The sequence below is a fragment of the Narcine bancroftii genome, chromosome 13, assembly GCF_036971445.1.
Source record: "Narcine bancroftii isolate sNarBan1 chromosome 13, sNarBan1.hap1, whole genome shotgun sequence".
Taxonomy (NCBI): Eukaryota; Metazoa; Chordata; class Chondrichthyes; order Torpediniformes; family Narcinidae; genus Narcine; species Narcine bancroftii.
This window is the reverse complement of record NC_091481.1, coordinates 64806047-64819197: the sequence shown is the minus strand read 5'-3', so window position 1 is coordinate 64819197 and position 13151 is coordinate 64806047. Positions and strand designations below refer to the sequence as shown.

At 44.7% G+C, this 13151-nt stretch overlaps 1 protein-coding gene across 1 annotated transcript in view; it reads right to left on the bottom strand.

Annotated features, from left to right (window-relative positions):
* LOC138748964 (myosin-binding protein C, fast-type-like) overlaps positions 1–13151 on the bottom strand; it is a 75088-nt gene that overhangs the window by 19491 nt on the left and 42446 nt on the right. Inside the window, exons 16-23 of the mRNA XM_069909937.1 lie at positions 11146–11252; positions 9187–9216; positions 8312–8454; positions 4455–4614; positions 3861–3965; positions 1626–1814; positions 1307–1441; positions 542–709 (exon numbers count right to left, since the gene is read on the bottom strand). Of these exons, the coding sequence (XP_069766038.1) occupies positions 542–709; positions 1307–1441; positions 1626–1814; positions 3861–3965; positions 4455–4614; positions 8312–8454; positions 9187–9216; positions 11146–11252 (1037 nt within the window). The remainder of the gene's footprint in view (positions 1–541; positions 710–1306; positions 1442–1625; positions 1815–3860; positions 3966–4454; positions 4615–8311; positions 8455–9186; positions 9217–11145; positions 11253–13151) is intronic.

Here is a 13151-nt window from a genome sequence, read left to right as displayed (position 1 = left end):
GGAGTCACATAAATGCAAGACTTCTTTCCTCAATGTTAAACCGAAATGGTGACCAGAAAACAGGCCATTCAACCCATCTGGTCTATGTTAGATTTTCTCCTGCTTCCTTCCCCCTTCATTTCTAAATCTAACCCAGCGTCCATGGCATTGATGTGATTAGCCTTGACACAAGGGCAGGTATTACATTCTCAACTCTTAGCACGTAAAGGACAATTGAGCTGGATGCCAATAATTAGCAAGTTCCCAACAACAGTTTTTATAATTTCTGAAATTCCAACAGCATGGATTGATAGATCAGCCAAGATCCAGGGGGCAAGACTGTGCGGTCCTACACCCAATGCACCAACTCCACCCCCATAAAGCCCATCTGGCTGAGGTGACTCCAACACCAGCCCCTGAATCCCAGCCAGACGGAGGAGGGGACGGAACACTATCATCTGCAAGTTCCTTTCCAGGACAGACCCCCACCCCAACTTGAGGCAGGATGCTGGGCCTCGCCCCAACCCCGCGCAATTGTCACACAACCTGCAGCTCCACTTACGGACAATCTCACGGATAGTGACTGGCTGAGAGAGCGTGGCGGGTGGACTCTTCCCAGCTATATTCACAGCCCAGACACGGAAGTTAATCTTCTCTCCAGTGGGAAGGCCCTTGACCATGAAACTCAGGCGCTCCACTAGTTCGGTGTTGGCTGCCACCCATACGTCAGCTGCAAAGAAGCAAAGGGTCCAGGAGGAAGGCAAGTCAGGTGGTTGCAATCAAAACTCAGGCTGATCAGTCATTGAATGGGTCATGGAACGATGGAAAGAAGTCAGTTACACACCAACCATGACTTAAATTAATCCAGAATAAGCCCAAGGAATGGAGAACTGAAATCCACTGCACACCAGCACCCTGAACTACCCATATCCTTTATATCTCTCTGATATACCAACATGTGCCATGGATATACTCAGCAAATAAGAATCCACATCCTCTTGGAAAGAGAATTCAACAGATTCTGGATGAAGAATCTGAGGAATTCGCTGCCTTTTAAAGCAGTGGAGCCGACCTCAGTAAACTTTTTCAAGACAAGGTTGGATAGTAAGGGATAAGGGGAAAAGGCAGGTCAGCCATGATCTCACTGAGTGGCAGAGCAGGCTCGACGGGCCGAATGGCTGCCTCCTGCTCTTATTTCTGAGTGGGATAATGGATCAACTCATGATTAACTGACAGGGCTAACTCAATGGACCGAATAGCCTATTTCTGCGTCCACTATATGTCTTATGGTCTAAGACAATGGAGCCAATCGCAATCTGGTACTTACAGCCTTCCTTTGAATATTCAATCAAGTATCCATCCAGTCCACCAGGCCCAACCTTCTCTGGCGTCCTCCACTTCAGAGTGGTGGTGGTGTCAGTGACGTCCTCCACTACCAAGTGCGTCGGCTCACTGGTAGGACCTACCAATGGAAAACAAGTGCTGGACTGAGTTTGGCCTCTTTCGTGGATGCTGTGTCGCAAGATGTGTGCTAGCAGTGCCCCAAACCCAGCATGCATCACCCCACCAGAAGGCAAGTGCCCTCACCAGCAACAATTTCCTTCAACTGCGACCAGCCAGCACAGAGATTCTGGGCCTTCACTTACCGAGAGGTGTGAACGGCCGCGATGAAATGCTTGGCAAGGATGTGCCTATCCCATTCACTGCAAACACCCGCATCTCGTAGACACACCCCTCTATCATCCGCGTGGCGGTGAAGCTCCTTTCCTGTAAGGTCTCAAAGTTCAGCTTCATCCATCTGGAGCTGGTCTTCTTCTTCCTTTCCAGCAGGTAACCTGTAAGACGGGGAAGGGAGAAGAGAAGAGTCTCCTTGAGATTGGGAAGCTCCTGTGTCCTAGAGCCCCTCTAGGACCCCCTCAGGAAAGGTGGAAGCTCCCTCCCTTACAAAATGAACCAGAGTCTCTCTGCCAACCTGGAAGAACCTTCCTCTAAAATGGGACAGGAGGAGACCCTGAGAGTTTGGGACAAAGGTTACTCCATAGTTAAAACAAAACTGTGACTGTTTCTATCTCTGAACTGCCATGACCTGGATTCAGTCCTGACCTCAGGTGCTGTTCCCCCAAATGTGACTTTATAAGGTACTGGTGAGCCCTCTCTTGGAGTATTGTGAACAGTTTTTGGGCGGAGAGGGTTCAGAGGAGGTTCACAAAGATGAAAGGGTTATCATATGAGGAGTGTTTGACAGCGCTTGGCCTGGACTCATCGGAATTTAGGAGAATGGGGTGGGGGAGGGGATCTCATTGAAACAGTCCGAATGTTGAAAGGCATGGACGGAGTAGATGTAGAAAGGTTGTTTCCCATTGTGGGAGAGTCCAGGACAAGAGGGCACAACTTCAGGATTGAAGGGGGTCCACTTAGAACAGAGATGCAGAGGAATTTCTTCAGTCAGAGGATGGTAAATATGTGTAATTTGTTTCCACAAGCGGTTGTGGGTGGATTTAAGGCAGAGAGCCTTGATTTGCCAGAGCATCAAAGGTGAAAGGGAGAAGACCGGACGATGGGGCTGAGGGTAAAAATGGATCGGTTCATGATTAAATGGCAGGACAGACTCAATGGGCTGAATGACCTGTTTCACCTCCTACAACTTATGACCCTGTGGATCCTTTATGGGTGGTCACACATTCATTCCAAAGATACATGGGTTGTCCACTGTAAACTACCCCCTGTGTGAATGTGAGTACTGGAACTTGTTTGGGGGGGGGGGATGTTGGTGGGAATATGTAGAAAATAAAATGGGATCGTACGAAGAATGGGTCCTGATGGTGGGGGAGAAAGGTCTGATTCTGTGTTGTGTGACTCAACTCAACGAGGGGATAGAATGGATGGAGTTTCTCTGAGAGTCAGCAGATACTCAACAGAATAAGTGGCCTTTTTATGATTCAATGTATTTATGGATCAGTCTGGGATGAACTTTCAGGCTCATCTGGTTTGGCTGGTGGTACATTTTTCTTGTCAACTATCTGCATGTCTACACTGGCAGACCTGGTCTGGCAGGTCAAATAGCTAACAATAGAAAAAATTCCATGGAACCATAGAATACTAATAGTGCAGAAAAAGATGCCATTCAGCCCTTCTAGTCCATGCTGAAATATTATTCCATTAGTCCCATTGACCTGCACCCAGTCCATAACCCTCCAGACCTCTCCCATCCATGTATCTATCCAATTTATTCTTAAAACTTAAGAGTGAGCCTGCATTCACCACATCAGGTAGCAGCTCATTCCACATTTCCACCACTCTTTGAGTGAAGACGTTCCCCCTTTCACCCTAAAGCCCTCTCATATTTATTGCTCCTAATCTCAGTGGAAAGAGCCAACTCGCATTTACTCTGTCTATACCCCTCATAATTTTGTAAACCTCTATCAAATCTCTCCTCATTCTTCTACGCTCCAGGGAATAAAGTTTTAATCTGTTTAATCTTTCCCTGTAACTCAACTCCTGAAGACCCGGCAACATCCTAGTAAATCTTCTCTGCTCTCTTTCAACCTTACTGATATCCTTCCTGCAGTTTGGCGACCAGGACTGCATACAATGCTCCAAATTTGGCCTTCAGCATTGTCTTATACAACCTCACCATAACATCCTAATTCCTATACTCAATATTTTGATTTATGAAGGTCAAGTTGCCAAAACCTGTCTACCTGTGATGCCACCTTCAGGGAATTATGTATTTGTATTGTTTTATTCTCTCGGTTAATTTTTCGAGCATGTGGATATACCACAGCATTGCTTATCCAATCCAATGAATCCATAGCAAGGCACGATTCGCGATCAATGTTCCAATTCCTCCATAAGTGGTAGGAATGTGGCTCCATCCGTACCTGTAATAGGCTGGCCGCCATCATACTTAGGGGCATCCCATCCTGCCGTGCACCAGTCATCCCCAATGCCAGTGATCCTGACGTTCTCAGGAGGATCAGGGATATCTGCAAGATAAAGAGATTAAGCTGCTCACCCGCCAACAGACAATAACTGCCACATATCCAAATTTAGATAGGCCCGCATTATTAAGAACAGTGGCAGAACTCAGCAGGTATCATAGCATCCATAGGAGGGTAAAGATATATGGCCGACATTTCGGGCCTGAGAATTTGTTCAAGGGCCTTGTTTCTGTGTTTTCATGATAAAGAAATCAGAGGTGTGTGCAGATCTGGTCTAAGTCATTACTGCTTCTCTACCGTTTCTTTAACCCAATCATTACGGTACACAAGCCTTTATCCAGAATCCTTGGGGGACGGTGTGTTCCAAATTTCGGAATTTTCCGGATTTCAGAACAAAAGCTAGCTGCCCCAGGTTTAAGCCCATCCAAATTGTGCTGCCGTATCCACCCCCTTCCAGTCACGCTGGCGTCTCTCTCCCCCTCACCCACCCGAGTCGTGCTGCCGTCTCTCCCCCCCTGCCCACCAGAGTCCTACCAACGACTTTGATGAAGATGACAGCTTTATCTTCCCCCACTGGGTTTTTCAATATGATGCTGTATTTTCCCTCGTCCTCCCTCAGGGCTCCCTCCAAAACGAACGAGCTGTGGATCTCCTTCGCTTCAATCCGGCAGCGGCTTTCTGTTTGGGTGAACTCCTGGGAGAGAGGTAATGACAACAATGAGAGAGTTCCAGCTCTATCTCTCACACACACACACACACACACACACACACACACACACACACACACACACACACACACACACACACACACACACACACACACACACTGTCACTTTGCCTGTCACACACTCCCCCCACCTCCCCAACCCAGCTGCAGCCTAAAACCCCAGCACATGAATTAGTTCGCTCTCTTGTTCCCTCGAAAGATCCCTGCTCCACTTCAGGTTGCGAACCTCGGGCAATGTAAGAGAGCCAGTTGTGAGGTGATGCCGGTACAGGGTGTGGGCTATTGTGGCATGCACCCAGGGGAGACTTCTGTATTGTAATTGTAATCAGCTTAGTACACCTCTGTTAATGAGTGCACTTATTGTAGAACAGTGGCAGGTATTGGTGTGTAGCCTTAGTATTGCTATCGAGAGTTGCAAGTATCTTTCACTGATAGCTTCCAATGTGTATGATTTACGGGCTACAGTTGTATCCGTGTTTGTAAAAATGTGTTCCCTGTTGCGAATTCCGCCCCCCCAGCTGTAAATAAAAATCACTGTTTACTACTAACACGTTACTCTTTGAACTCTATTCTGACCATCATACATGTCAACGATTAAACCCCTGTGATAGCACAAGATACTATCTCGTTGAGAGTTGATGTGCAAAGATTTAGGAGTAGCATGAGGGGGAACTTCTTTACTCAGAGAGTGGTTACTGTGTGGAATGGGTTTCTGGGAAAGGTGGTGGAGGCAGGGTCAATTTTTCTTGAGTTGGATAAGTATATGGATGGGAGGGGGATGGAGGGATATGGGCAGAGTGCTGGATGGTAAGTGGGATTAGAGGAGGGTACTTGGATCAGTGCGGACTAGAAGGGCCAAAGTTATATGGTTATATTTACATATAGTAGTAGTGATTGGCTGAGAGCCGTAGCCACGCCTACTGGCCAGGTCATAAAGGGATGCTCCTCACCAGACCCAGGTCAGTCTGGACTGGTCGATCTCGATGTGCTACGTTCCAGTCTTTTGTTAATAAAAGCCTTGGTTTGAGTTGACAAGTCTTTTTTTAAACATTTTTTTAAATAATTTTTTATTTTTCACACTGTGAACCATATCAACCAAAATATATACAAACATTTCTCATTAAATATACACAGTGGCATTTTCTCCCTTCCCCCCCCCCACCTTCCCTCCCCCTTTCCCACCCCCTCCAAAACCAATAAATATTCAACATATACAATGCAATAAACCCATTAAACAATGTCATCACACAATGAAAATAAACAAGAAAAATGTGTCATCTACTTTTACACACTGGATCAAGTTGTTTTGTCTTCTTATCATTTTAGGGGGTGGAGGTCTGCGGTAGACCCTCTCTGTTATGTTTCATGTACGGTTCCCAAATTTGTTCAAATAATGTGACTTTATTTTTTAAATTATATGTTATTTTTCCCAATGGAATACATTTATTCATTTCCATGTACCATTGCTGTACTCTCAGGCTCTCTTCCATTTTACAAGTTGACATTATACATTTTTTTGCTACTGCCAAGGCTATCATAATGAATCTTTTTTGCGCTTTATCCAGTTTGAGGCCTAATTCTTTACTTCTTATATTACTTAGCAGAAAGATCTCTAGATTTTTTGGTATGTTTTTTGTAATTTTATTTAGTATCAGATTTAGTTCTTCCCAAAACATTTCCACTTTCTCACATGCCCAAACTGCATGTTGTTCCTGTTTCCTTCTTACAGCGAAAACATCTATCTGATAATGTTGGATCCCATTTATTTAACTTTTGGGGCGTGGTATATAGCCTGTGTAACCAGTTATACTGTATCATGTGTAATCTCGTGTTTATTATATTCTTCATAGTTCCATAAGATAACTTTTTCATGTTTCATTTTTTATCTTTATCTTTAGATTTTGTTCCCACTTTTGTTTAGGTTTATAGCTTATTTCATCATTTTCCTTCTCTTGCAGCTTAATGTACATGTTCGTTATAAATCTTTTTATTATCATTGTGTCTGTAATCACATATTCAAAGCTGCTTCCTTCAGGTAACCTCAATCTGTTTCCCAATTTATCCTTTAATAAGCTTTCAGTTGATGATGTGCAAACATTGAACCATGAGTTATTCCATATTTGAACTTCAACTGTTCAAAATGTTAATAAATTATTTCCCATAAAATAATTTTCTATTCTTTTAATTCCTTTTCTCTCCCCTTCTCTAAAGGAAAGGTTGTCTATTGTAAAAGGGATTAGTGGGTTTTGTGTCCATAGTAATTTTGGTATTTGATAATTCATTTTTTTCCTTTCTACATGGATCTTCTTCCATGTATTAAGTAAATGATACAATACTGCTGAGTTTTTATATTGCACCAGCTTTTCATCCCACTTATAAAGTATATGTTCCAGTACTTTCTCCTCTATTTTATCTAGTTCTATCTTAGTCCAGTCTGGTTTTTCCCTTGTCTGGTAAAAATCTGATAAATACCTTAATTATGGAGTCGACAAGTCTTTGAGTCATTCAACGCGCTACAACCCCAAAGCGAGCTGTCAATGGCCACTGAAGGATGCTGAGGTCCAGGGATGGAAGAGCACCTACCTGATCTCCCTTTTTTGAAAATTTTATTTATGATTTTTCAAACTTAAACATTTATCAACATTATCCGTGTCAATGTTAACAGTCTCAGCATTGACTGCAGTTTACAATGAACAATTCTATACAACGTTTACTGCATAGTTCAAGCTCTTTTCATCCCCCTCCCTCCCCACCACTAACCACAGTCACACACAACATTCCAGACCCTCACCCCTCACAATAAAGGAATAAGACATGTATCAGGGTTTTATGGGTTTGTCACGACACAGCGGCCCAAGCTCAGGCTGTTTTCTTCTCTTGACTTTTCCTGGTTGGGATGGGATTGACCCCCTCCCCAACCGACTGAGGGATAGACAGAGAATGTAGGGCGACATGGCGCAATGTTCCACACAATAATCGTGCTCCTATGGAATTTAAGTATGGTTGCCAAATTTTCACAGAAGTGTTATACTTTTTCCTTAAGTTATGTAATTTTCTCTCAGGGAACACAGCTTTGCATTTCTGTGTTTCAGCGCGCAATGCTCAGGCAGGAGTTGGACTTCCAGGTAACTCCTGACCACTGCCAATACAATCATGACGAATTGGATTTGAAGTTTGGACAGATTCATTGTAAGTCTGATGTCCATTGTGTTTTCCAACAGGAGCAACTCTAGGTTCTGTGGGAATTCTTTACTTCTAATTTTTTTCTAGGACTTGACCTAGTTCCACCCAGAAGGGTCTCACCTTGGTACATGTCCAAAGGTCTCAATGCCACATCTGAAGCATTGGCTGACAATTCTGGTTTAGATCTGTTCAATTTTTGTGGCGTCAGGTACAGTAGAAAGTTGTATTGTACAACCCTGTATTGCGCATTAATGATTGCAGTCATGCAGATCTGACATAAGTCGGACCAGCACCGCTCATCAATCATTATTCCTATGTCCGTCTCCCACCTCTACCTTGATTTGTGAAGGCCTGGTTTAGGTCCTTCTGCTTGGAACAAGAAATACATTGCCGAGATAAATTTCCGTGTGTTCCCCCTTCGAATCATGGCCTCTATGTCACTGCACGCTGGTAGGGGCCATATTTGGTCCTAATTTCCTACCTGATCGTTCTTGAACCAGGTGATGATTGGAGGAGGTTCACCACTCGCGTCTACATCCAATCTAAGTTTGTTACCAGCTACCACCACAATGGTGTTCTGGGAAACCACGCTGCCTGTGCAGTCAAGGTGGATCTTGGGTGGTTCTGTGTCCAACAGAAAATCAGGTTAGAAGCAGCCAGAAAGAGAGAGAGAGAGAGAGAGAGAGAGAGAGAGAGAGAGAGAGAGAGAGAGAGAGAAAATAGAAGGACATCTGCTCAAAGGTGAGGGTAATGTGTATGTGGGAGTTTGTTGGTCAGCATGGGGATGATGGGCCAAAGGGCCTGGTGCTGTGCAGCTGTGAGAAAAAGGAAGGAAGAAGCAGGAAAGAAAAAAAGTTGTGCAGTGAAGAGAGAAAGAAGGAGGGAGTGAAGGTGAGAAAACCAACCAAAAGCAAGGGAGGGAGAGGGAGGGAGAGGGAGGGAGAGTAGGAGAGGGAAGGAAAGAGAAAAACAAGAAGAGAAAATGGAGAAAGATTGATAGAGATGGAGAGGGAGCAAGAAAGAGCTAGTATGGACATGAAATTGGCTAAAGGGCCTAATTTGGTACTGCATGACTCTTTCAAGAGGAAGGGAGAGAAAGTTGTGTGAAAGTGAAAGGAAACATGATTTCTATAGGATAAAAGGATAAATGCAGAGAAAGAAAAAAACAAGGAGAGTCAGAGGGTGGAACTGTAGGTAGGGGGAGAGAGAAGATGAATGACGGACAACAGGAGACAAATGGTATCAGGAGGTAAACACACACTCAGAATCAAAGTCTCATCACACCAGAATCAATCAAAATGCAAACACAAAATTTAAAACAAGAGAGACAGATCAAGACTAATCATGAAACTTTACCTTGTCGAGGGACGTAGTCGATTTTAATCTCTGGAAGATAGAAAAAGTAAATAAGATGAGAAACATTGTGCAGTATGAGGCCAATCTGCCCACGAAGCCTGTTCTAGCATTAATTGAGATTGTGGATCTGGCCCTGATGCTATGCGCTTGACTTAGCTCCAGCCCTCTTCACTAACACACAGCTATCCGTCTCAAATTATTATTTTTTTTTATTTTACATTTTATTGACAACATACAAGAAGCCGATTCTGGCCAATGAGACCCTCGCTGCCCAATTACACTCAATTATCCTGCAACCCCGCACGTTTTGGACGGTGGGAGGAATCCGGAGCCCCCAGGGGAAACCCACGCAGACACGTGGAGAATGTGCAAACTCCTTACAGAAAGTGCCGGATTTGAATTGTTGTAACGCCACATTAACCTCCAACCTGCTTTTAGATGAAGGCCTGGGGATTATTGTAAGAATACAGGCATACCCTGTACAACATGGTTTCGAACAGTGCGGGTTTCGATATAAATTTGAAATTTCTGACCCACAGTTTTAAATTTGCAACATTAAGGTTTTATTGATGTTCCTATTTAAACCACCTCATAATTATTTTCAAGACAGTAGTTTAAAATATTTGAAATATAGGCGCTGAGCTGTTAAATGGTCGCGTTGAAAGTTATTGCTGGTCCCGAGATCGGGCTCCCTGCACTGTCCCGTGGCATGCTGCCCTACGATTATGAGAATCTGGAGGGGAGGGGTTTCATCTTTACTCTGATGCGGCAGACCAGCGAGTTTCCAAACCACCGAACAACGCCAGTTTGTACGGAGGAGGACCTCTGGAATTTGCTCACGCGGTCAGTTAGGGAATGGTGGGTAAACACGGTTGGGCGGTGGTTCTGATCCAACTTTGGTGAGAGTCTCCTATGGGCAATTTGATGGAAATCTACATGAGACAAATATTTTCTTAAATAAACAATGTTCACTTATTGCCAATAAAGATCTTGGTCATTTTTCAGTTTTATATATCCCTTTTAAATAATTTATGCTCATGTTTGCATAAGAGTTCTAGGTAAAAGAATAAATAATTATAGGATTGGAATGTATTACATTAAAGTACATTGTAATAATGCTTTGAATAGTGCGGTGTTCCATAACACTGAACTTTTCTGGAATGTATTAACCGTGTTCTATAAGGTATCCCTGTAGGTCCCATTGTCCTGAGCTCCTATAACACCTCGAAACTTTCCCTAAATCTTGCCTCAATTCCTTTCTATGAAAGTCGACAAGGTCGTCATTTTGAAAATGGGTCAACATGAACTTTAATTAAATACCTAATATACTGGCCTTGGAGGCCATCCAGAAGAGGTTCACCAGGCTGATCCCGGAGTTGAGGGGGCTGACTTACGAGGAGAGACTAAATCGCCTGGGATTATACTCACTCGAATTCAGAAGAATGAGAGGAGATCGAATAGAAACATATAAAATGATGAAAGAGCAAGATAAGATAGAGGCAGGAAAATTGTTTTCACTGGACCAGAACTAGGGGACACAGCCTCAAGATTCAGAGGAGTAGATTTAAGGCGGAGATGAGGGAAAACTGTTTTTCCCTGTGGAATTCTCTGCCCAGGGAAGCAGTTGAGGCGACTTCATTAAACGTATTTAAGGTTCAGTTAGATAGATCTTTTACATTAAAAAAAAAGGAATTAAGGGGATATGGGGAAAAAGCAGGTAAGTGGAGTTGAGTCAACGATCAGATTTTATTGAATGGCGGAGCAAGCTTGACGGGCCAGATGGCCGACTCCTGCCCCTATCCAATGACAGTCATATCAGGTTACATGCTCTGCATCTACTCAATTACAGTCCATGACATTCTCTAACTGTCCAATTGGTCCGGGACACATTACGAACACCCAACCGCATGTGGACCACGTGAATTCGTACGGACAATGGAAGTGATGCGCTGTCCGTACCCAGGAAGTTGAGCTTGGCAGAAATCGAGATGGCGTAGCCGTCTGGAATAAAGGTGTAATCAGCTTCATCGTCAGGGGTGATGTTGTCGATGACGAGTTTATGAATCCTGGGGAAAGGAGAAGTCCGGGTCAGAGAGGGGTGTCGGTGAACAGGTTAGTGAGAAAGCAAGGACACATGGTCACTCCTGCTGCAGATTGCCAGAAACAACTCTCCCTAAGGACGGGCCCGTCACCTCGTGCTGAGTTCTGCCCACAGGAGCAAATCCAATCTTTCACTAAGTGCCTGGAGTGAGTGTGAGATAGTCTTACATTGGAAATTCATTCTTTCTCATATTTCTCCCTGCATTTCTGTCCAACCCTGACTGCTGCCCAAATTTCTGAAGGCAGCTTAGAGTTAACAGCAATGATAAACAGAACATCAGTGTAACGACACAAAATGCTGGAGAAACTCAGCAGGTCAAGCATCGTCCTTTATGTAGCAAAGGTGAAGATACAGAGCCGACATTTCGGGTTGAGCCCTTCATCGAGGTGTGGGAAAATCTCGGCAGGCATGCGATCAAAAGGGGAGATGATAAGTGGAGAAGGGAGGGAGGGGACAGTAGTGATCAGGGGGAGGAGGGATGGCTGGGTGGGTGGAGGGGGAAGGGAGGGGGGAAAACTGGAAGGGGGGAAGGGAAAAAAAGGCGAGCAGGGTTAGCAGAAAGTAGAGAAGTCAATGTTAATGCCATCTGGTTGGAGGGTGCCCAGATGGAAATAAAATGTTGTTCCTCTAATCTGCGGGTGGTCAGGGTGGGATAGTACATAAGGCCATGGATAGACACGTGAGTGTGGGAGTGTGACACAGAACTGATATGGTTGGCTGCTGGGAGATCTCTGTTGTAGCAGAGGGAAAGTAGGTGATCAGCGAAGCGATCTCTCAGTCTGTGACCGGACTCTCCGATGTAGAGAAGGCCACAAAGGGGGCACTGGATGCAGTAAATCAGTCCTGTGGATATACAAGGGAAGTGTTGCTTCACTTGAAAGGTCTGTTTTGGGCCCTGGACCATGGTGAGGGAGGGAGTGTGGGCGCAAGTTTTGCAGGGCAAGGTTACGGGGAAGGGTGATAGGTGGGGAGGGATGAGGGCACGAGGGAATCATGGAGGGAGCGGTCCCTGCGGAAGGCAGAGAGTGGAGGAGAAGGAAAAATGTGTCTAGTGGTGGGTAAATGCTGGAAATTCCAGTGGATAATGTGTTGGATGCGAAAGCTGGTGGGGTGGTAGGCGAGGATGAGGGGGATTCTATGTTGGTTGCTTCTAGAGGCAGAAGGGGAAATGGAGGAGATGCGGGTGAAGGATGAGTTGATCGTGGTGGAGGGGAAGCCATGTTTGTGGAAGAAGGCAGACATTTCAGAAGATCTGGACTGGGAGATCTCAACTTGGGAACAGATGTGGCGGAGACGGAGAAAGGGGATGGAGTCCTTGCAGGGGACAGGGCATAGGAACTGTAGTCCAGGTAGTTGTGGGAGTTGGAGGGTTTTTAGTATATTCCGGTGGAAAGATTGTCTCCCGAGATGGAGACAGAGAGATCCAGGAAAGGGAGAGTGTTGTCAGAGATGGACCAGGTGAGTTTGAGATCTTAACTTTAAATGTGTGTCCTCTTATGTTTGACAATTTTACCCTGGGATAAAGATCTGACTGCCTACCCTTATCAATGTCTCTTTAATTTTATAAACTCCTATCAGGCCTCCCTCAGCCTCCGTAACTCCAGAGAAAACAACCCATCCGACCTCTCCCCATAGATCATTTCCTCTAGTCCAGATAACATCTCAATCATTCTCTTCTGTCTCCTTTCCAAAACCCCCCCAACATCCTTCTGGTGGCCAAACCAAAGTTTTATCCAGCTGCAACATGGACACGCGGCTGCCACAGTAAACCACAGCTGATCTCCTCCAAAAAACCTGGAGAGCTTTCTTTGACAAACACAAAGGCTTCAGATGTTGGAACATTGAGTAAACCAAGGGAAGATCT